At 37.1% G+C, this 25,074-nt stretch overlaps 1 protein-coding gene and 2 long non-coding RNA genes across 3 annotated transcripts; all 3 read right to left on the bottom strand.

Annotated features, from left to right (window-relative positions):
• Nucleotides 1–89: 89 nt before the first annotated feature.
• Nucleotides 90–8,302, bottom strand: LOC149750393 (protein TASOR 2-like). The gene is made up of 4 exons (XM_089908311.1): nucleotides 7,478–8,302; nucleotides 4,263–4,335; nucleotides 4,103–4,165; nucleotides 90–857 (listed from the first exon to the last, which is right to left on the bottom strand). The coding sequence occupies exons 1-4, from the start codon at nucleotides 7,565–7,567 to the stop codon at nucleotides 94–96; spliced, it is 990 nt and encodes a 329-aa protein (XP_089764437.1). The 5' UTR covers nucleotides 7,568–8,302; the 3' UTR covers nucleotides 90–93.
• A 4,099-nt stretch (nucleotides 8,303–12,401) lies between these two features.
• Nucleotides 12,402–14,943, bottom strand: LOC149750392 (uncharacterized). The gene is made up of 3 exons (XR_016392298.1): nucleotides 13,905–14,943; nucleotides 13,668–13,805; nucleotides 12,402–13,534 (listed from the first exon to the last, which is right to left on the bottom strand). It is a non-coding gene; the product is annotated as an uncharacterized LOC149750392 (long non-coding RNA).
• Nucleotides 14,944–19,680: 4,737 nt separating this feature from the next.
• LOC149750391 (uncharacterized) lies at nucleotides 19,681–24,780 on the bottom strand. The gene is made up of 2 exons (XR_016392297.1): nucleotides 24,020–24,780; nucleotides 19,681–22,621 (listed from the first exon to the last, which is right to left on the bottom strand). It is a non-coding gene; the product is annotated as an uncharacterized LOC149750391 (long non-coding RNA).
• Nucleotides 24,781–25,074: the final 294 nt, after the last annotated feature.

Genomic DNA, 25,074 nt, shown 5'->3' with positions numbered 1-25,074 from the left:
CGCTTCTCCAACTTTAGCATGCACACAGATCACCTGGAGAGAGCTAACGGACACTGTCAAGCTACAGTCCAGGATGGTCACACAGGAACAGGGTTAACACACAACAGTTATTACTAATTGCTCAGCTGAAAATCCATACAGACCATGCTTACCGTTTTCTCTTTTCTGACGGAACTTGAGAGTTGTGCGAGAGTCTGGACGCTTCTTTGCTCCACCACGAGTTCTTCTGGGAAAGGGATGGCACAACTTCACCCTTTTACTCTGTACCACGGGCAGCGTGCCTGCTTTTCTCTTACGCTGAACTCTCAGATTTGATGCGGGACTTAATGGGACCAGAGCTCCCTGCCTTGCTTTAAACATCTCTTCAGAATTCTTTTGTGTTTCTGTTTCTTTTCTTACTTCTGCCGCTGAGTCGTGAAATTCAGCATTTGGAGTCATAACTAAAGAAAATCCAGCGTCACAAATTCCATCTGAAATACATGGAGACTGAGGACAGTCTGCCAATAAGTCTAGTGCAGTAGATACTTCCAAAATGTACCCATTAGGATTTGAAGAATAAGATCTCAACTGAGTTAAAGACTGTAAAGGGCACTTTTCAGCTGGAGGAGTCAAGTCAAAACCACTGGACACTTTGCCAAAGAATGCAGTCTCTTTAATTCCATCCTGAGAAGCAGCAGTCAATGAAGGACTTTTGTCCACCTTGTACAGTTCTTGGAGATTATGCTTTACTAATGTGTTTGGACAGATTCCTTTTTCAGAAAATGATTTCTTTGCTTCCAGCAGGGCACAATTAAGGGCAGGTAAAATAGGTACCACCTTCAATGAGATGTCATCTTCAACTTTCAAGTCTTTCAGCCCTAAAATGTATACACATGTATTAAAAACCCAAAGTTCTTGTTTTTTCAAAAACATGCAGGAAAAAACGCTTTAGATTACAAAATTACAGGATGGTTAAATATGATACAGTGTTTCAAATGGTAATCTAAATAGCAATTAATAGAAGACTTATGGATGCACTTAATGAACATATATTATCTCCATATATATGAAAACACGCACACACAGAACCAAAAAAGAGTCACTCAGATGGGATCATCAGGTGAGAATGAAGAAGGCAGGCCCGCCTGCAGCTCCATCTCATCTGACCAGGAGCCCAGCGTGGGCTCAATGCACCGGCATTTAGAGTTGGCAGAATTACTTTTCTATTCTCATTTTCTGCTTTTAAAATGTATCTAATCTGTACCTTATATGACCTACTTCAAATTCTCTTAAGAAGGTAGTCACAGGTGCAAACTTTCAGTTATAGGATAAATAAGTACTAAAGATGTAATGTACAACATAATAAAAAATAATTAACACTGCTGACGTTACATATGAAAGTTAAGAAAGTAAATACTGGGACTTCCCTGGTGGCGCAGTGGTTGAGAATCCACCTGCCTTTGCAGGGTACACGGGTTCGAGCTCTGGTCTGGGAAGATCCCACATGCCATGGAGCAACAAAGCCCGTGCACCACAACTACTGAGCCTGCGCTCTAGAGACTGCGAGCCACAACTACTGAGCTTGCATGCCACAACTACCGAAGCCCGCGTGCCTAGAGCCAGTGCTCTGCAACAATAGAAGCTACCACAATGAGAAGCACGTGCACTGCAATGAAGAGTAGCCCCCGCTAGCCGCAACTAGAGAAAGCCTGCAGCAACGAGGACCCAACGCAGCCAAAGAAGGAAAAAGAAAGGAAATACTAATAGTTCTCATCACAAGGGAAAAAATGTTTTTTCTATTTTCTTTAATTTTGTATCTATATGATATGATGGATGTTCACTAGAATTACTGTGGTAGTTGTTTCATAATGTATGTAAGTCAAATCTTTATGCTGGTAAACCCTAAACTTATATAGTGCTGTATGTCAATTATATAATATCTCAATAAAACTGGAAGAAACTAGAGTTACAACACAAACCAGTTGAACTAAAAGAAAGTAAACCCTAAGTAACCCCCAACTCTCATGGTAACTACTGCTATATATTTCATCACCTTCTCTAGCAAATGCAATTTTTTAATATTATGTAACTAGACTGACTAGTCTGTATTTTACTTCCTCTCCCTGGTTCACTCTCTGACTGAAATGCTAATTTTTCAGCAACTCAATAACCTAAAGGAAAAGAGTACAGGAAAAAAGAGAAAAGGTCAGGTCACTGAGAAATAGGTAATAAAATCCTAGAAAATGTAATTTATCAGTAATAAAAAACCCACAGATAATAAAGACCTTTGGTGCCTACTAAACTGAAGTACACCATTCTTTTTAACGAAAAAGTAACTGCAAAATTAAGAAACACCTAGCTGAATACGTTTATACTTGAGCAGGTATCAGGAAAAGAATGGCAAATAAAAATAAATGGGAAAATGTGGCTAGCCATTAAAATAAAAATTCCTTTCTCTGCAGTTCATTTAGATAGTAAAAGGAAAAATAAAACATGACAAAGTTCTTATGTACTGCTAACAGTTCACGATAAAGCAGCAGTTTTCTAGACAACTTCATTATTTCAAGAATTTGGAAAGGCAGAAGTCAGAACGATTTGTAACAGGCTATTATGAAATCTAAGAAAAAGAACTTTTTAAGTCTGCTAAGCGAAGAGTCACTCAATTTAAAACAAATAACCACAGCACTGAACATTTCTGAGTGACCAGAAATAGAAAAGTGTCTTAACGAACTAGAGGAGGCTGTGAGCATTGAACACAACAATCCAATGTTTACTCAAAAAGAAATCCTGTGCTGTTCAGCCCCAAATGGTACAGGAACTAATGTTTCTTATTCAGGTGGTAGTGTACACCTAAAAATAAGAATAAAGGCAGAGCTCCTGCATACGGAGGGAGGCAGTGTGGGAACAGAGCTGGAAGCCAGCTCAGACTCAGCTGTTTGACCTTGGGCAAGTTTAAGTTTCAGTTTCCTCATCTTTGAAATGGTCACAATAAAAGTACCTATTAAGGGCTGTGAAATCAATTGTGCCTAGCAGAATATCAATGTAGTAAATGCTTGAAAAATGCAAGCAGCTATCGCCATTATGTTATTATAACTGGTAATATTTTGCTTATTCCAAACAGGTAATGCCAGCAGTTCTCTGCTTTGAGTAGCTGAATACAATTTAAAAACATCAATTAAAAAAATTTTTTGGATTGGTTGTAGCTTTATAAATACTATATACAAATCATGTTTAAACATACACAGTGTGATTATAAAACAATGAGGAAAATTTCCTCATGTGACAAAAAGAAATGACTCATTTACTTTATTTATTTGCTCAGCAAGCATTTATCATTTTTTAGGTGCCTGACATTGCTAAGCAGTAGGGATGCAGTAGAATACAAGAAAGGCAGGCATTAAATAATTATAAAAATAAATATTTAAATTATATTGGTGAAAAGCCTAGGGGTCCTCATTGAAGGAAGAAGAGTGGTGATGGGAATAAATAAAGTGATATTTAAACTGACACCTGACAGCTATGGGTAAGTGGCTAGACCAGCACTTCTCCTCCAATTTTATTCATTATCTACCCCCACCAAAGACAGCCTTTCTAGACTTTGTTTCCTAACTGCCCTCTGAAATTCTAATACCACAGATATACTGTATATCTATTTACAGACTGCAGGAGCAATATTTTTTGCCCCAGCAGGCAATTCCTGGTTCTGGCTTGGGGGGCGATCAACATCATCTGATCAGGGGGAAGGAGACAAGTAGTCCAGACAGAGGGAAGTGCTTCTGTGAGGACCTTAAGTCCTACTGACGGGGAGACTATGATAAAACCAACTCCCAGCTCTTGTTGTTCAATAACAAATGAATCCAGTTTTGGACATGCTGAATGTGAGGACCATCTGAGACATTTAAGTAGAAAGAAACGTCCATAGGCAGGTGGATATCTGAGCATGGAGCAGACAGGAAAGGATAAGCCTACAAAGAAAGGAGATGAAGGATTAACCAGGGAGAGTAAAGGAAGAAAGTTATTTAAGAGAAGAAAAGAGTTACCAGGGTCATATGCTGCTGAGAGTTTAAGATGAGGACTGAAAAATGGCCCACAGGTGCAGTGAACTGCCAGTCCTGGTCCTTACCTGCTGACGGGGATGAATGGAATAAATGCAACCCGTGAAGACCCATCTGCTCCTCTCCAAAACCTACACAGAATGAGAATCAGAAGAAACGTGAGGTTGCTGATCTTATACAATAAAAGTAAACATACTGAAAAACATTTATTCAAAAAGTTGTTCTTACTTGTTTCTGACATTAAGGCTGACGACGTAAGTAAAATGAAAAATTCTCGATCTTCTAAGCATTTGACGATTGCCTTAAACATAAAATAGCAAGAAAGAAGATTCAATTCCTCTCTCCTTCTCCCTCTACCACATTCTTCAGTGATTTTTAAGCTCATGAAAAGTTAAAGAAAAAAATTCTTGAAATGTCAGTATTTATGGGAATCAGGACAATTTTGTCCCCAGTATCAGAAACTGCAAGCTCCTTAGCATTCAAGTAATCTTGGCCTTGTTATGGCTACATATAATAAATAACTAGAACATCATGGGTTAGTTTTAGGATAGTGTTCAATTACATAACAAATCAATCAGAAACAACGTCTTTCATTTTTTTTCATTGACATGTTGGACATTTCATACTGCTAAGTAGCCGCTCTGTTCCCATTTAGCCACTACAAATTCAAGGTCAATCAGACCTATGATTAACATGTTAAGCTCATTTTAATACAAAACATATCACAGAATCCTGGGACTAGAAAAACTGGAAGATACCATCCATTAAAAGAATCCTTTCTACAGCTTCCTAAGAGATGAGTAATAAAAGGAAATAACATCATTAGGTCCCCTGGTTATAAGAAATGCAGATGAAAATAAATACTTCTATTTTCCCTCTACCACAGTCTTCAGTGGCATCTTCTGTCATTCTAAATCACAGAGATAACAGCTCTTCTTCCCCATTAGTCACCATTTCAAAAGCCTATATACCCTTAACAAAGATAAAATTCAATGTCATACAATAATTTCTCAGTTAAAAAAACAGAATAAAAGATACCACTTTATAAAGTGATAAAACATACTTCAAAAATTGACAGGTCATAAGCCTACAAATATGATAAATCAATAAATTATTCAACAACTCAAGTATGAAAAAAAGACTTCTTTTCTAATTATTTATTGGAACTAATTATGAGACTGAAACTTCACCCACAGGAACAATCACTATTGTGAGTCTCCAAACATTTCTATCACAGCCCCTATGCATTGGTTGGTTTACATTTTTGTCTCCTATAGTCTTGTAAGTTCCTTGATGGCAGGGACAATTTGTCTTTTTGCTTCTGGCACACAGTAAGCACTCAAGAGAGAATTACTGAATAAATGTATCAACAGTTATATATACCCATATCTTTGGTATTTATCAGCAAACAGATGTAATTCTTGTTTTATCTTTTTATCGGTGTAAAGAGTAAAAGTGACAATAATTAGCTACATTATTCTGAATTTTAGTTTTGTAATATAGATGAAAGTAAAATCCTATATCTGCTTAAAACTGTACATTTCTTTATTCCAAAATATGTGCACGTAAAACAAATATGTAGTGTATCTTATTAGTCTCTCAAATTATGCGCTGAAAGGGCTATATAAAATTCCTATTTTAACCTCTGTGGGGAAAAAAATCATAGAATCTTTGAAATATCTACTTCTAGCCTTTTCCATTCACACACAGAAAAATCCAGCCATACATGTCTTTACCACCTTTTAAAGAAGAGACCTTCCTCAGTACTGTTCTTGAAGTCCAGTGTTGTAGGTACAAGGGACATTTACTGCTCGTCCACTATACACCAGGCACCAAGGTGTCAAAGATGCTTAAGACATGATACCTACCCTCAAGGAGCTCGATGTCTAGGTAGGGAGACCGATATGTAAAGATTATTCATTATAAAATGAGGCAGGAAAAGCAGCCTGGAGCACTGAGAGCGAAGGACCTTATGTGATAAGTAATTTCTGTTAAGTAATTAACACACAAACTGTGAAGTAAAGCTGGGCACCGAGTCTCCTGAGTTCAATACCAGAAGCACTCACAAGTAGACCCTTCACTAATGCATTTTCTCAAAGTATCTTTGACCTTCCTTCCTTTGAATTTCCAAATATAAAATGAACTACACTACTTCGAAAACACATAGCCTGTAGTCCCCGTCGATACTCGGTGGTCACCTGCTCAGCATCCTGTGTCAGCCACTGCACCTCCTTACTGCAGAATGGGGGCCCTGACCTCGCACCCAGCTCTGGAAGGTGGGCTCTGAGTGGCCTGAACTAATCAGTGCGGGCCATTCCCTTTCTAGTTGCTGCTGAGAGACATGCAGATGATGGAACTGGTCTAAGGACAGAAGCCATGGTTTGGAGGACGGGTTCTCTCTGCATGCAAAAAGGAAGCACGCAGCCCTGACTGGCAGCCTAGGACAGAACTATTGCACAGAGGAGGGAGAAGCTGAAAGAAAAAGAGTCCTGAGCAAACAGCACTTGAACTTGCTTTACCATCTAAAACTCAAAAGTAAGCCTATCAAAACTCTTTATTGTTTAAGCCAGTCTGAATTTCTGTTACGTGCAACTCAAGCATCTTACCTGACACTTCCCCCAAGGCAGCTCACCTATCTATTCTGTTAATTTACCGGTTTCATACTGTCTACTATGGGGATAAGTCCGTTGTGCCACTAAAGGGCTGAGCAGACTTGTTTGCTCACTTCCACCATGCACACTGTTTCCTTTGGGATGTTTGGGAATCACTCACTATAAGGTCAGCATCTACTCCTATCCTCAGACCGAGGAGCCCTGGTTAACACAGTGGAGAGGTCTTTGGATGTTACATATTTCTCAGTAGAATCGTGCTTTTCTACGCTATGAAAACAATAGAAGCAGCAACTTTTTCTTCTTTATACACCTATGTGTTGACAAGGGTCACTTTTAAAGAAATATCCCACAAATCAATCTCCTTTGATTAATGCAGAAATACCAGGGATCTACTCAATTCTTCCATCATAAAACAAAAACAACAACAAAAAAGGATTTGAGAAAAACTGTCCTCCTATACTTAAAACCAGGAGTATGAACTGACTAGTGAGACACAGAAAAAGTAAACTAAGATACAAAGGGGATGAACATGTTAGCCAATAAATATCATGTCAATAAATATTAAATGATAAATATCCTCTTAAGGGAATTTCCTGGCGGTCCAGTGGTTAGGACTTGGCACTTTCATTGTTGTGGGCCCGGGTTTGACCCCTGGTCAGGGAACTAAGATCCTACAAGCTGTGTGGCGTGACCAAAAAAAAAAAAAAAAAAAAAAAATCCTTTTGAGCAAGCTAAAACAATTCAATCTAGGCAGAGCCAACTAATAAACAGATATCAATTTCTCAATTTAAGGAAAACATAATAATAATATTTTAAACTGATGATTCTTACCAATTGCTCCCTTTTAATGTACTCTGTTAGTTTATCTACTTTTTCCCCTTGTTTGTTGGACAGTTTCACCTCATACATATTGAAGCACATATCTTGGCAACAGACTGTGGAGAAAATCAGAAACACAGAACATTTCCTATTTTAAAATGCTATTGTGAAAAATTCCGTTTCTCCCTAGACCCACCGTGTGGCTGACATGGTTGGTCTTGGTGCTCCGGCCTGGTGTCAGGCCTGAGCCTCTGAGGTGGGAGAGCCGAGTTCAGGACACTGGACCACCAGAGACCACCCGGCTCCATGTAACATCAACCGGCAAGAGCTCTCCCAGAGATCTCTGTCTCAACGCTAAGATCCAGCTCCACCCAATGGCCAGCAAACTCCAGGGCTGGACGCCCCACGCCAAACAACCAGCAAGACAGGAACACAACCCCACCCATTAGCAGAGAGGCTACCTAAAATCATACTAAATTCAGAGACACCCCAAAACACACCACTGGACGCAGCCCTGCCCACCAGAAAGACAAGATCCAGCCCCACCCACCAGAACACAGGCATCAGTCCTCTCCGCCAGGAAGGCTACACAAGCCACTGAACCAACCTTACCCACTGGGGGCAGACACCAAAAACAAAGGGAACTACGAACCTGCAGCCTGCGAAAAGGAGATCCCAAACACAGTAAGTTAAGCACAATGGGAAAACAGAGAAATATGTAGCAGATGAAGGAGCAAGGTAACAAACCATCAGACCAAACGAAGAGGAAATAGGCAGTCTACCTGAAAAAGAATTCAGAGTAATGATAGGAAAGATGATCCAAAATCTTGGAAATAGGATGGAGAAAATACAAGAAACGTTTAACAAGGACCTAGAAGAACTAAAGAGCAAACAAACAATGACAAACAACACAATAAATGAAAATAAAAATTCTCAGGAAGGAAGCAATAGCAGAATAACTGAGGCAGAAGAATGGATAAGTGACCGGGAAGATAAAACAGTGGAAGTAACTACCGCAGAGCAAAATAGAGAAAAAAGAATGAAAAGAACTGAGGACAGTCTCAGAGACCTCTGGGACAATATTAAAAGCACCAATGTTTGAATTATAAGGATCCCAGAAGAAGAAGAGAAAAAGAAAGGGTCTGAGAAAATATCTGAAGAGATTATAGTTGAAAACTTCCCTAACATGGGAAAAGAAACAGCCAGTCAGGTCCAGGAAGTGCAGAGAGTCCCATACAGGATAAATCCAAGGAGAAACATGCCAAGACACATATTATTCAAACTATCAAAAATTAAATACAAAGAAAAAAATCCTAAAAGCAGCAAGGGAAAAGCAACAAATAACACACAAGGGAATCCCCGTAAGGTTAACAGCTGATCATTCAGCAGAAACTCTGCAGGCCAGAAGGGAGTGGCAGGACATATTTAAAGTGATGAAAGGGAAAAACCTACAACCAAGATTACTCTACCAGCAAGGATCTCATTCAGGTTCGATGGAGAAATTAAAACCTTTACAGACAAGCAAAAGCTAAGAGAATTCAGCACCACCAAACCAGCTTTACAACAAATGCTAAAGGAACTTCTCTAGGCAGGGAACACGAGAGAAGGAAAACACCTACAAAAACAAACCCAAAACAATTAAGAAAATGGTACTAGGAACATACATAGCGATAATTACCTTAACTGTAAATGGATTAAATGCTCCAACAAAAAGACATAGCCTGGCTGAAGGGATACAAAAACAAGACCTGTGTACATGCTGTCTACAAGAGACCCACTTCAGACCCAGGGACACATACAGACTGAAAGTGAGGGGATGGAAAAAGATACTCCATGCAAATGGAAATTGAAAGAAAGCTGGAGCAGCAATTCTCATATCAGACAAAATAAACTTTAAAATAAAGACTATTACAAGAGACAAAGAAGGACACCACATAATGATCAAGGGATCAATCCAAGAAGATATAACAACTGTAAATATTATGCATCTGACATAGGAGCACCTCAATACACAAGACAAATGCTAACAGCCATAAAAGGGGAAATCCATAGTAACACAATAATAGTAGGGGACTTTAACACTCCACTTTCACCAACAGACAAATCATCTAAAATGAAAATAAATGAGGAAACACAAGCTTTAAATAACACCTTAAACAAGATGGACTTCACTGATATTTATAGGACATTCCATCCAACAACAACAGAATACACTTTCTTCTCAAGTGCTCATGGAACATTCCCCAGGATACATCATATCTTGGGTCACAAATCAAGCCTTGGGAAATTGAAGAAAATTGAAATCGTATCCAGTATCTTTTCTGACCACAACTTTATGAGACTAGATATCAATTACAGGGAAAAAAACTGTAAAAAATACAAACACATGGAGGCTAAACAACACGCTACTAAATAACCAAGAAATCAAAGAGGAAATCAAAAAATACCTAGAGACAAATGACAATGAAAACACGACCCAAAACCTATGGGATGCAGCAAAAGTTCTAAGAGGGAAGTTTACAGCACTACAATCCTACCTCAAGAGACAAGACAAATCTCAAATAAACAACCTAACCTTACACCTAAAGCAATTAGAGAAAGAAGAACAAAAAAAACCCCAAAGTTAGCAGATGGAAAGAAATCATAAAGATCAGATCAGAAATAAATGAAAAAGAAATGAAGGAAACAATAGCAAAGATCAATCAAACTAAAAGCTGGTCCTTTGAGAAGATAAACAAAGTTGATAAACCATTAGCCAGACTCATCAAGAAAAAAAGGGAGAAGACTCAAATCAACAGAATTAGAAATGAAAGAAGGAGAAGTAACAACTGACACTGCAGAAATACAAAGGATCATAAGAGACTACTGCAAGCAACTATATGCCAATAAAATGGACAACCTGGAAGAAATGGACAAGTTCTCAGAAAAGCACAACCTTCCGAGACTGAACCAGGAAGAAACAGAAAATATAAACAGACCAATCACAAGCAGTGAAATTGAAACTGTGATTAAAATTCTTCCAACAAACAAAAGGCCAGGACCGGATGGCTTCACAGGCAAATTCTATCAAACATTTAGAGAAGAGCTAACACCTATCCTTCTCAAACTCTTCCAAATTATAGCAGAGGGAGGAACACTGCCAACCTCATTCTACGAGGCCACCACCATCCTGATACCAAAACCAGACAAAGATGTCACAAAGAAAGAAAACCACAGGCCAATATCACTAATGAACATAGATGCAAAAATCCTCAACAAAATACTAGCAAACAGAATCCAAGAACACATTAAAAGGATCATACACCATGATCAAGTGGGGTTTATCCCAGGAATGCAAGGATTCTTCAATATACGCAAATCAATCAATGTGATACACCATATTAACAAATTGGAGGATAAAAACCATATGATGATCTCAATGGATGCAGAAAAAGCTTTTGAGAAAATTCAGCACCCATTTACGATATAAACTCTCCAGAAAGTAGGTAGAGGCGGAACCTCCCAAGAACTGAATCACAGAGCTACTCTACACCTTTCACAAAAGACCCTTTTAAGAAGTACTTAAGGGAAAACAGAAGTAAGAGGGCGAGAGAGAGAGTGCACATGCACGCGTGCATGTGTGTATGAAAGAGAGGGTGGAAAAGAACTGGAACAGAGCTCAGGACATGCAGTGTACCATGACATCTGAACAGACCTTTGTGCTCCACGTAATTCTGTTTTCTAAAAGCAGCTTCTGGTAGTCTGTTTTTCAAAGATGACACTTTCATTACATACTTAAACTCTAGTTCGTGTGGTCTAAAAAACAAAATAACAATATCATGTGATGTAATAAACACTGAAACTACAGCTTCATAAGTTTTGGCTTTCGAATATAAAGCAAACAAAAATATTATAACCACAAAAAATTCTTAAATCTATAAACGCCAGATCAAATAATGTACATATTCATAAATATTATAGATTTTTGAGTATGTGACCTCATAAACCATGGTCTGCAAATGTGTTCCCATTTTCTGAATGCATGCATTTCTGTTATAACCAAAATATCCAGACATGTGGAAGAATTATGCATATTGGAACGAGAATCTTCTAGAAATTACGCTACGTAAGAACTTTTGATAATATGGGACTGCCGACCATGCAGTGCCACAGGATGAACCGCAGCCAGACTTGCATCATTTCCCCTGACTACCTTTTCCTTCTTTAAAACTCATTTTTAAATACTTGCAGACTTACAGATACCTCCTTTCCCCCCAAATACTTCTTAATGTGTACCCTTAAGAAAAATATTTCCTTATATAACCACAAAACAATTAGCAAAAATCAACAAATTAACAATGATACAGGACAATTTTTTAACCTACAGACCTCATTCAAATGTTGCCAACTGTCTCACTAAGGTCCCTTGTAACAAAAGAAGGTACTTTTTTCTGGTTCAGGATCCAATCCAGGATGCCACATTGCATTTACGTATGTCTCTTTAGTCTCCTTCAGTCTGCAACAATCTCTGAGTCTTTATCTTCAGTGACCTTGATATTTTTGAATAATATAGACCATTTATTTTGCAGAATGTCCCTCAATCTGGGCATGTCTAACCTTTCTTCCTGATTAGATTGGCAGGAGCACCACAGACTGATATCGTGTTATTCTCTGTGCATCGTATCAGGAAGCACATGATGTTTATTCCTCTCCTGGTGACATTAACTTAACCACTTAGTTAAGATGGTCTCTGTAGCTTCTTCCATTGTAAAGTCTTTATTTTTTCCTTTGCGAGATATGTAAATACCATCAAACTTTCACCTACTACATCAAGCCTCCACTGATTATTATGATGTTGCCAAAATGTGATTTCCAAATTCCATCGCTCTTTCTATACCTATTAGTTGCACTCTACAGTGAGAAAGAACTTTCCCTTCTCTCCCATTTATTTATTCACAGAATCCTTAATTTATTCTATGGGCTATAAATTCCCTCTCTCTTCTTAAAAAAGGCCAGTAGAAAGTAAATGATTTCTAATAGCACACCAGTTTTCATTTTATTTTTCAATTAAAGCATGTCTAACTTTCAACAGTTTTGGGTGCAAACTAAGAATAGATTAAACAAAAAGATATCACAAGATGCCCTTCACAGTTCTCTCTGCAGAAGCAAGTACTGTAATTCATCATAATGTAAATACATGTAAAGGCTACTCTAATACTAGTCTAGGAAAATCGTGTGAAAATTAAAAAGCTAGATACTGCAAACCTTATAAAGATTCTAATAGAATTCAGTGGCTAGAATCTGTTGCATCTGTTATCTAGGCAAGTCCAAGTTGTTTCTTGGGGAAAGTCAAACTTCTAGCATCAAGTAAATTAATTTAGCCTGAGAGATCATTTTCCCATAAATAGATTAAGATACTAAAATATAAAAAGTGATTTGTCAAAGATTATAAAACTAACTTATTTCAAGGCAACGGTCAGATTTATATCTGAATTTAGGTCTCCTGTGTCATGGCCCTGTGCTCTATACATCTCCCCAGGAGTAATCTAAAACCAAGTACAGTTGCTGTATTTCACACCAGTGCCAACAAGCAAGACCTCAAAATGAGAATCAAAAAATTATACAAGCATCAGTAAAGGCACTTATTCAATACTTACAGTTGTTTTGGAACCAATGTGCCGTAAGAGGACCAAAGAGTTATATCACACATCAGACAGCCTTGAATAATTAATTTCCCTTTCCATGGATAGATGAGAACTGTGAGAAATGAGGGTAAGAAAGAAACTGATTATTTTATTTATGAACAAAACATTTACTTAAAGAAACAGCTAAAAGAACCAATTAAATAATTTCTTACCATCTTCTTTGAGTTCAAGTCTAGGGGGAAAAAAAAGAAGCATATTTTATAAGAGCAAAGGAAAGAAATCCAGTAAAACAAAGTATGTACATAATTACTTACTTGCTTTTATGATTATGAGCTGGTGCTGCCATCTTTTTAGGTTCCCTGTACTGAAAAGCTACAATCACATAAGGACAGATCTGTCTGGGTCGCTCAATAACAGTGCTGCCTGAAAGTTCATAGAGGTAATACTGAAAGAAGCAAAATAAGTATTATCAGGGTAATACTACAGAATTCCACGTGCATCAAGTTTATTTCAACCCTACCCAGCCCCAAAATTTAACTCCTTAGATTTAGAAATGATTTATTCCCAGGTGACTATACCTGATTCAGTTCAAAGGTGCGAAACTGACTTGTCTTGTGAGAAAACTTGTTAGTACTTACAGCCACGTGGCAATCATAGCCAGAAGATGGGCTGGTATAGTTAGTTGTATAATTCTCAGACACAAACTTGACTCTTCCCTAGAATGAAAATATTAAGACTAATCAAATGTTTTCAAATAGCAATAATCTGACTCTAGGATTTATTTAAAAGTAGCCTAATAAAGAACATATACACACGTTTGCTGTCAAGGTCCCGCCTCTTCATCAACAGGACCACCAAAGGCAATACTAAGAAGACAAATAATATAAATGGTACTTCAGTGAGCAATCAAAACCTGTATTCTCTCCCCATCAAACAGCTTATGATGTTGGGCAGGGCTGCCTTCTAAGCAGTAAAGTAAGGAAGACTGAGAGCACATAGGCAAAAACTAAACAGCAGTATCCACCAGACAGGGTGGGATATGGGGGCACGAAACCAATGGCGAGGCACAATCTGACATAAGCAAAAAATGTTTGTTACCTGAGCTGACAGGCACGTTGTCTGCGGCAGAACTACAGCACTTATCACAGAGCAGGAGAGGGAAGAGTAAGGGAGGGAAGCAGTGACTATGAGCCAATGCAATGCTACTTTCCCTCCAGTTCTTGGGGACAAGTTTTGGAATATGAAGAGTTCACACTCTTAAAAAAATCAGTAGTGTTAGGTTTATAACCAAAGAACTTAAGATAGTAGGAAAGCTAAAACAAAAGCAAAACCAAAACAAGACCACAGAATATGTCCTCAAAAAGCCCCCCAACCTCTAAAATTAGAGTTTTCCTACTATTTGAGTGAAAATTCTAATTGCGTGATTCATTTATACTGGACTATTTAAGGGCATTTAAAAATTTCTGAGATCATCAGTTGCAGGTGCCCCATGAAACTGTGAACAAGGTCTCAATGTTTTAGGGGTTAAAAAAATATATAAAGGTTTCTCATTTTGACAACTTAAATCAATGAATGTTGCTTTCTAAATTCATCTCTTATAACTGAAATCACACTGCTTTATAAGCAGCTACTCGTTTTCTGTTATTTACTATTTAAAAAGTGGCATTGTGGGACAGGGTGAGAGGAAAGCTTTTCACTGAATACCTGTTGTATTATTTTGAAGCTTTTTTTAAAAAAACATATTCATAGATCATCTATAAAATGAATTTAAAAAAAGCTTTGTCCGTAAAGGAAAGCAAAAAGCAGTTATTTTCTCTGACTTTAGATAGCTGTCTTTGGCAAGGACTATGTGTAGCAAATGATCTGCAAAGAACATTATCACAGACTGATAATCTTTCATTTTTAAAAGAAAAATTACATAGAAGCACATTTAGTCTTTACCTTAATTAGATTAAAAATTACAACATAACCAGACTTCCCATGATACCAAGGTCTTGCATGAAGATAGTCTGAGTATTTGGAAATGTATACACCTATAAAAGTATAAAAATAGATTAATTTACACTTTAAAAAGATTATTTACACATGGGTTACCTTTAACTGAACAAGACAACACAAAAGACAAATAAATGCTAACATTAAAAAACTATTTTGAAACTGCTTACCTTTTAAAAACTATTTGAGATATTCTAAAGGTATGGAAACATTAGAGCTAAGATACAATACATCTGTTCGACAACCAGTTTTCTATTTGGGTATGGTAAGTGAAAAGGGATAAGAGTATCACATGTTTGGAAAAGTCTTCGTGAGTCTGTTTTTTCTCCATGCAATCATTCAGTGAAAAGGCCTATAGTAATCTGATTCTCAAGTTATTTTTTGCAAAACATCTCAGTAAGTACTCATATTTAAGAATGTGTGCTGAGGTCTACTACACTGCAGCTGTGTGCCAGGCAGCAGTGCCACAAAGGGAAATACAACGAGGTCCTGCCTTCAAGCAGCTTATTCTGCTGGGCTGTGAATTCCAGGGAGGCGGGGGTTATATCTGTTTTGTTCACCACTGTAGCCACATCACAGCCCACTGCAGCTTAATAGAGAAGTGAGTCTCAAGAGGGGAGAGACTCCTTTAAGTTACGACAGGAGAAGAGGATCCCCACCCGGCAGCAGCAGTGAGAATAAGGAGGAAAGGACACATTTCAGAGATATTCCTGAAGTATCTCTTTTGAAACATAAAAGACAATGGTGAGGACATGGATATAGCAGACAGAGCAATAAACTTGTGGCCAGGAGATTGGGTTCCAGTTCCAGGTTTTTCACTTACTGCTAATAATAACCATGTGACTGAGGAGTATGTCACTTAAGCGGGCAAGGTGGGCATGAGTATAGATACATAAATCACAGGGTTCTCAGGAAGATTTAAAAAGATCCATAAACTTTTAAAACTATAATACACTACAGTAATATAAAGGATTACTTTCATACACAGAACTATCCATTTCTATTTGAGCCCAAAACTATAGAACACACACAGGCAGTAGTGCTATTTTATTATTACCCCCAGTACATGTGATGAAGAAGATTGTGTATTTATAGGAGCAATCCAGCCTCTATCTACTCCACCACCCTACTGAAGCCAGCCTCTCAAACATCAACAATAAACTCATGTGACTGCAGTAAAGCGCAAAAATGGCCTTAATTTTTAGAGATGTAAGCTGACGTGTTTGCTTGTAATTCACTTTCACAATTTTCAGAAAAAAAAACTTTTTTAAACAAATGAAGAGAATAATGCAAAACATTATCTGTTAAACGTAGGTGATAGGTATATTATACTATGCTCTCTACTTTTTCTATGTTAGCATTTTTCATAATGAAAAGAAGGGGGGGGTTAAAAAGAGTAGGGGAGAAGGAAAAAAAGGTTTTAGGTAAACTGTTATTGGGGTTATGAACTTATCCCCTTTCATGTCCTTTAGAAGAGCTGAATATAAGTTTAAAAAAACATTTGTTTTACACAGAGTTACCATATGAGCCAGCAATTCCACTCCTAGGTATAAACCCAACAGAAATGAAAAAACATGTCCACATAAAGACCTGGACAAGAACGTACATAGTACCATTTTTTTATAATAGCCAAAAAGTAGAAACAACCAAATGTCCATCAAGTGCTGAATGGATAAAGAAAATGCGGTACAGTGGAATATTATTCAGTCAAAAAAGGAATGAAGTATATGCTACAACATGGATGAATCTCAAAAACACTAAGCTAAGTAAAACAGTTAGTCACAAAAGGTCATATACGATCCCATCTACATGGAATGTCTGGAATAGGCCAATCCATAGGGGCAAAAAGTAGAGTACTGGTTGCTTAGGCTGGTGGGAGTGGGGAGTGACTGATGAAAATGGTCTAAAATTGATTGTGCTGATGGCTGCATATTCATTTTAGTGAATATGCTAAAAAAAAATTGTATACTTTAAACAGGTGAAACGAATGGTATGTGAATGTTATCTCAATAAAGTTGTTATTTAAAAGAAATGGTCAGCAGGAATGTAGCCATGGAGCCCAGTAATCCTTCTCAGTGCTGATCTCCAACTTCTGTAGCATCTGACACTGCTAACACCCCTCCTTACAGCCTTCTGTTCTCTGTGAAACTCCACCTCCTGATTCTTCATCCCCTGGACTGCTCTCAACTCCCTCTTCCTAGCCTTGCCCCGTGGCCCCATCCCTTGCTCCCATAACCACCTGAAAGTTCTGCTCTTGCCATCTTTGCTGCCCCATGTAACAATGTTTTTGGCTTCAGCTAACACCCACCCGCTGCCACCTTGAACCCCAACCTCCAGTTCTAATCCCTTTTCCAACTATTTTTACCACCAGCAGGACAGCTTTCAGAAACACTTATGACCACCTCATTATTTCTCAAATTTAGCTCACTGAAGTAGTAGTGTTCATTTAGGTGTAAGCTCCAAGCTAAGCACTTGACACAGTCTCATGTAATCCTCACAGCAAATCTAGATGATAGTTTCATCTATTTTACAGATGAGGAAAGTGAAGCTTAAAGAAATTAGTGCTAATCCACATTCTTGACAGTAAGATTACCTTTCTCTTTTAACTCAACAGCTTCCCTACAATTTCCTCTCCTCCGTGTCTCTCTTCTACTGACAATATCAGTGCAGTGTAAGTTACCTTACATTTGATTCTTTGTTACTCCTCACATTCCACAGTTGCCAAGGTGCGTCAGTTCCCTCTATTATGTGTTCCTACTGCCATTATGATAATTCAGAAGAAATCCTCACTAGCCCCAGATGACTGCACTAAACTCTTGGCACTGAAAGATACCTTCAGTACCTTTTCTAGTCCAACCATCCTTTTAAAAAAGATAACTCCTATTAGAAAACCTTAAGTCTTAGACTCAAAGCTCATTTATATGTTTAAAGGTCTGCTTCCAAAGATCACTATTTATCATCAATGAAACTAGCATTTAACATAGGTATCTTATGTAACTAACTAAACCCCACTTCACCTTGTAAAAGAGATTCCTTTTCCTTACAGACGTACCTCTCCCTGGGTCACCCAGAGTGCTGATAGCACTGCTGCCAACACAGAGTCCACGCTGACATACCAACTTTGCCTTAAACAAAAGATCGTACTTTGCTTATCATATCGTTCTTGGGAGGGTCCATGAAATAACTCTATAATCTATATACAGACTTTCAATACAGAATCTGTACGTTCTATGCATTCATGGCACAAAGCAAGCTTACGTAAGGCAATTGTGTTTTAGTTAATATTAACAGCTCAAACTTTTTCGTGAAATTTTATTATTTCTGTTAACAAAAATGTCACCAGCAAAACCAAATTAAACAAGCTCACAGATAAGTCCTCTCTTGAAGATTTCTTTTTCAATTACAGCTTGGGAATCACTAAATTTGAAAATGTCTTCTCCGCAAATGCTTTTTTTTTTTTTTTTTTTTTAGTATGAATCCATAACATATCTTATTTGGAAGTTAAACAAACTCTCTAGTATTACTATATAATCCATAAGTTATATGGTAATGTTAATTATTCTTCAGCAAATCTATCCCTGTTCTTTAAAAATCATGACCTCAACCGAAATACTACCTTTGAATTACTTTAAGTTGGATTATAGATCTCTAGCATTGCTGAACTGTATCTAGAAGCCACACACATCTCTGGAGACATACCTGCACACAGTAGTTTCCTTCTCCACAATTTAGGTACAACCAACAATATGGATGTTCAATTTTCAAAATAAGGCATGAAACAATTCCAAGTAACTAGAATGCTGAACGTGTTCATCTTGTCCCCAAAATCATGTAATTTAAACTTGAAAAACCTCCACAAGAAATAGAAAATATCTATCTAAACAATGATCGAGAATAGAAAATATCCATTCACTCCATTAAAAGTCATTATTAATACTTAAGGAATCTGTATTAATCAAAATCTCACCACGAGCTTACAAATGTATTCAAGATAAAACTAAAGAAAACCTATGGAAAGTTGTAGAAATCCAATCTCTTTCATGACGAGCTTTCACTGTCATTTACATTGCCACCAAACTAACAAAAAAGACTGATGAACTGGTAATCTTACAAACTTTATAGACCTAAAATACCAATATTTAACTTTAATGATATAATTAATTTTGTACATTAACATCACAAAATTACTTTTCTACGATCGAATTCCCTTACCTGATTTTCAGTTTCAAACAGAAGAAACCCGTAAGTTTCTTGAAGTTCTTCGTGAGTACAGTTACTTGCTTTTTTTTCTTGGTAAAGAGTTTTGTACCGTATAAGGAGAGAATAATCAAATGTTATAAACATGTTATTTTGCCTTGAAAATTAACTTTTAAAAATGCATCATCTGAATTCCTCCTGCTAAAAGACTAATGACATTTATTATTTTTCTATTCCCTAGAATATATTATAATTACCTTTCAAGTGACTATTTCCAAGGATCTTTTATTTCAGCTGAAATGGGATAGCTAAAAAGAACTAGGCTTATATATCAAAAATAATGGGTCTCTTTCTTTAAAACTAAAATAAAACAGACACAGTGTGTACCAAGCACCTCACCTCATTTAAGAAAATGTCATTTTTCACCAGTCACTTGACTGTACTGAAAACCATGCTCAGATGCAGAGTCCAAGTAAGAAGTATGGAGAATTGAAACTGCCCTCTGGAAGAGAGAGTCTGAACTCAAGGACACTGTCTCAAAAACTGCAAAACACAAACAAAAATAATGCAACTGTTTAAGATAACCAAAGGATGGGGAAAAGTGGCACACTAAATATCACTGAATACTGATACAGGAAATATATCATCTATGATAATAGGAAATAATCATCTATTTCCTTCCTGTATGATTAAGACATTTACAATGTGTTTTGGCTACCATATCTGGACTATCTTAAAAGATCTCACATGTGAAAATAACCTAAATGGATTATAACTGAGGGTGAATGACTTTTAATGCAAGAATAAATCCCTTTTGGTTTCAAGCTGGGCGCTGTAGCCACACTGGGTAAAAGCAGATGCAACTGTAGTGTCAAGTTGGTGGTCAGCAACTGCTTAGACCAATTCTTCTCATTCTTAAATTTTTTTAAACCTAAGCCACATTTTGATAAACTTACCCTTCCTGTCTTCTCACCAAATCCCCAAGGAAGTCTGTTAGGTTCCTTGGAAGGAGCCTACTACTGCACACTCAGCAAACACATTAGAAATCATGTTTCTTTGGGGCTTCCTCACCAGCCTGTACATGTCTATTAAAATTTACTTCTTATGGGCTGTATTATAAAATCATCATTTTACAAAAATAAAACTTTATTACTTTTCTTGAAAGTGCTTTCTTCAAACCATACCCATGTGTTATCCCAAAGATGCTGGTATACCCCTCCCATGAGAGGCATGCTTCCTAATTGAGAACTACTGACTCAATCCAGTAATTCTCTTGATTGAGCCCTTGTGTCTTTTGATTTTACCAGTCCTCACTTAGCAAGAACTGAGCCTAATGAGTTCTCATAACATTGAACTATTTGATTTGTTTACTCCTTTCTATTTACATCCTCTCTATTCTCTTTAACAAGGTTGGGGGGGCGGATACACACTGATTATTTGTAAATAATAGAGAGAATAATTTATGTAAGACTGGAAGTTTGGGCCTTACAGTATAAATAAGTACATTAATCTGGCTTCCTACTTATACCAGGACTCTGCCAATTACACTAGAGTTCAAAAGTTAAAGAAAACATAAGCTTTTTAATTAAAATTAATTTATGAACAACAGATTAAAAAACCCTAGACTATTACAGAAATCAAAACAAACATTTCAGTAAAATTCATTTGGACTAAACTGTCCTAATGCTTCAATTCCCAAGGTAATTTAAAAATGATTTTGATAATAATACTTCATCGTATCAAAAATAAAAGATTATAAATAGCAAGGAAAGAAAGAAAAGAGGATGAAACACTTAAGAATATTCTGAAGTTGGCACATCTGATCTATATCGATTGTATCTGACTTTGATTTTTCCTCAGTTTCACCTTCTCTCTTTCAATATCGGTATACCAGTGCTGTGAAAAATATGGATATTCTAAAGAGATTCAAACAGCAAAACACCAGTGATAACAATTTAAAAATTATGGCTTTCTTTAGCTACTTCCTCAAAACAAACTGGGAAGCCTATGCACTTGCAAACTCCTTTTACAAATAATCTGTACAGCTAGCTCAAATGCAAATCAGGATTCCTTTAAAAATTATAATTTTGGAAACCTAGTATTTAAATTTTTTAAAAGGCAATATAATATTTAAAGAATCTAATTATACCATGAGGCTCAATATTTGTGAAAGATGTTGCTTACAAGTGAAAGAAATAAAAGTTGTCATAGCTTTGGAAATGACCAATCTATGATTATCAACTTCCCTAAATTCTGCAAGATGTTAATAGATTATAAGTTTCACAAGTACTGAATACTACATATATCCCCAATTTTGAGCATCAACGCACAATAATAAACTGAAAACTGTGAGAAATAATGCAATTTAAAAGACCCCATCTAATACAATGTGGGGAGTACTGCTCCCAATAAAGCTAGGACTAATGGTAATGATTTAAAATAAACAAGGAGGAACAAGTAAGAAATGACTTATTTTGTACTTTTATACTGTAACTTCTAAAACCATTTATTTATGGTTAAAAATGCTTCCTTTTTATGTCAGCACTCTCCAAATAGCCATATGTTAGAAAAGTAATAATTTTACAGTTGGCAGAAGGAAAAGCATATCAAAAGAGAAGTTAATGGAAAACCACAGTAAACCCTGAAGCTTTCATGACTTCATAATAAATGACCTCAATTATACTCTCAAGAAAGCACAAGTTTCCTGCTCTATAATTAAGGACATAATGAGAATTTTACTGATAAATCATTTGACGTTGTCTCTTCCCACACAATGCGCTTTCATTTAACCGCCTAAAACAAGCGTACAAAACGAGGAGCATTAAATAAATGGATAGTTTCATTTTTTGCTGAGCAATGCACATGCTCTAGTTTAACATTCAAGATGATCAGAATATTAAGAGAAAGAAGAGGGGGCTATTCCACAAAGAAATCTAAAGCAACATCTAAGAAGGTAACTTGAAAAGTACCTGTCTGTAAAGCATAAAGAGTGTCCCTTACTGTTTAAGTGATCAACAAAGAGCACATGGAAAAAACTGAAGTTGAATCAAAATGGCTCTGAAAACTGAGTTAATATTCTTTCCTGTAGCACCTGGCTTTGGGCACGTTTCTCTGCCATTTGTGGATTGGATCTTAAAAGTCAGGTCAAGCTTGGGTTTCCCTGGTGGCACAGTGGTTGAGAGTCCGCCTGCCGATGCAGGGGACACGGGTTCGTGTCCCGGTCCGGGAAGATCCCACATGCCGCGGAGCGGCTGGGCCCGTGAGCCATGGCCGCTGAGCCTGTGCGTCCGGAGCCTGTGCTCCGCAATGGGAGAGGCCACAACAGTGAGAGGCCTGCGTACTGCAAAAAAAAAAAAAAAAAAAAAAAAGTTAGGTCAAGCTTGACACAACAAGTTGGATTCTGCTCAAAGCGCCCTGCATCAATCTCCCCCATCTCAAAATCCATGACAGGGATACTGAGTGTCTGATTTCGGGACACTTTTTTCTCTCTTTATAACTTCTAATAAGAGAGATAAAAAAATTATAAACCAGCTTCTGATGCTATACCACAGGTATCTATTTTCCATTCTATAAGCATCTGGTCTGAAAGCAAATAATGAGATGAACAAACGTCAACAACTTAGGTGTCACAGTAATCTAACAGAATCTAGCCACTTCTACATCTCCCCCAGACTTACATGACCACAACTCCTGTTTGTGAATTAAGCAATAGCACTTATCAGAGACAGAAACACTAAGAACCCAACAATATGTGCCATTAAAGGCCCTTATTAGTAGAAGGCAACCTACACCTTTTAATACTCTCCATGCCTATATACTGTATCTCCTCTAAGTAGGTCATTTGACAGTTGTTGAAGGAACAGCCCATTCTTTAATCACCTAATCCTAAAATGTACTACCCTTACCTTTAAGATATCAAAGGACTGCCAGTTTAAGATATATACAGCTTTTTTAGAACACAATTTGGCAGAAAGTAACAAAAACTTAAATGGGCGTACCAAATAACCATTCCATTTCTGGGAATCTGTTCCTCAGAAATATTAGCATAAGTGCAGGGGTTATATGTCCAAGGGTGTTCCATGCACCAACACCTATAACAGCAAAAACACTGGAGACAACCTAAATTGCCATCAATAGGGAAACACCTTGCACTTACTAAATAAAAACAAAGTAAATCTGTATATACTGACGTACAAAGATATCTATTGTATACTACTGAGTGAATAATATGTATTATCTGTCATTTTGGTAAAAAAAAAAAACCATAAAAAATTATGTGTTTGGAAGTATACAGAAAAAGATGTAGAAAAGATGGGAAATCCAACCGTTAACAGTATATACACCAATGGTGATTGGGGAGTGGACAAAAAGGAGAACTTATACTTTTGCCTTATATATATCACTACAATTTAGATTTTTCTTACATAAGCATGTATTACTTCTACTATTTAAAATATCTCAATTTAAAATCAAGTAAAATAAATCATAATTTCAAAGAAATACAAATAGAGGAGTGTGACAATTTCTCTTGAACACACACACCTTTTCTGATGCAATTTGCAAACTTAATCACCTATCAATTTTGGACTAATAATTATAAGAAATCTGTAGCTACTGGAAGTTAGAATTTTTAAAAAAGTCCTTTCATTTTACATGATCTAAATTAAAATCTAAAAAACTGTACTGTGCAGCTTTGGATTCATTAGTAATAGCTTATAGCATTTAGTTTAATACCCACTCTTCTCTGATATGAACCTTGTCTCGGTCTTCTCTCACAGGGAATGGAGCTGGGAGGGTGGTCTTAATTCATTTGCACCAAGTATACCCCCGGACTTCTTGACATAGTCCTGTTCTCTGCTAATGTCATAAATGCTAAAATGAAAAAAGAAAAAATTAAATCATAAAGTGAATAGTTCTATTTCAGGCATATCTACTATATAAATAAATGTTTACTGAGCATCTAGTTTGCATTAGGTACAATTTTGTAATGTTTCCCTTCTTTGTCAAGTCTCCAGAGCTAAAGGCTAAATTTGCTGTATAAGAAGTAGTAACACACATAAATTGAAGTGGTTTTCCCCCAATTCTTTAATTTCTAAAGAAAATTTTCTTCGCAGAGATAAACAGGAATCAATTTTGCCTCACTGAAAAAAACCTTTCAAAATGCACAGATTATAGAACCACACCCATGTTCTACTGGCTGGAAATAATAAAATCAAATAGAACACAAATAAAACCTCTCCCCACCCCTACATAAGTAATATTTGATTCACCCTTCATTAAACAAAACTATTAGTGATGACTATTATGTGCCTAGTACTATGCTATACCCTGCATTTTATCAAGACAAACGAGAAAAAGTCTCTATGATGAAAGCGTCCCGGTGGCCTGGAGATCTTAGAATGCGCTCACAAAATACTCCTAGAGTGAGTGTGTGACCTTTGGAAAGCAAGGGCTGTATCTCCTGGTGACAGTGGTCTCAAAGAGGAAAGCAGAGCTGGAAGTAAAGACCCTCCCAAACCAGATTACACTTGCAACTTAGAAAAGGAGTAGCAACAAAGGCACCATATTTTTAAAAACAATCCTCAGCTTCAGGAGCAGAGGAGGGAACCCTTAAGCCTGAAAACTGCTCTGTTGCATCCGTACACTGGGCTCAAACACATCTTCAGAGCTAGAATAAGATGAAGGCAGGGAGAGGGCATCTTTTCCTTTGTCCTCGGTGAGAAAGCTTTCCCAGAATTCTCTCTGCAGGCACCCCATTCTCAACTCATTGGCCAGAACTGAGTCACACGTTTA

The sequence above is a fragment of the Delphinapterus leucas genome, chromosome 2, assembly GCF_059928025.1.
Source record: "Delphinapterus leucas isolate spDelLeu-1000000601 "Yukka" chromosome 2, BTC_Dleu_Yukka2, whole genome shotgun sequence".
Lineage (NCBI taxonomy): Eukaryota > Metazoa > Chordata > Mammalia > Artiodactyla > Monodontidae > Delphinapterus > Delphinapterus leucas.
The sequence above is the reverse complement of the archived record's forward strand: the minus strand, read 5'-3'. Positions and strand labels throughout refer to the sequence as shown.

Excerpts from the sequence above, each read along its gene's own strand:
- LOC149750393 (XM_089908311.1), bottom strand. The coding sequence starts at position 7,567 with ATGTGCTTCAATATGTATGAGGTGAAACTGTCCAACAAACAAGGGGAA. Across the intron at positions 4,166-4,262 it reads AGCCTTAATGTCAGAAACAA|GTTTTGGAGAGGAGCAGATG; the intron begins GTAAGAACAACT and ends CATTCTGTGTAG. Across the intron at positions 858-4,102 it reads CCATTCATCCCCGTCAGCAG|GGCTGAAAGACTTGAAAGTT; the intron begins GTAAGGACCAGG and ends TATACATTTTAG.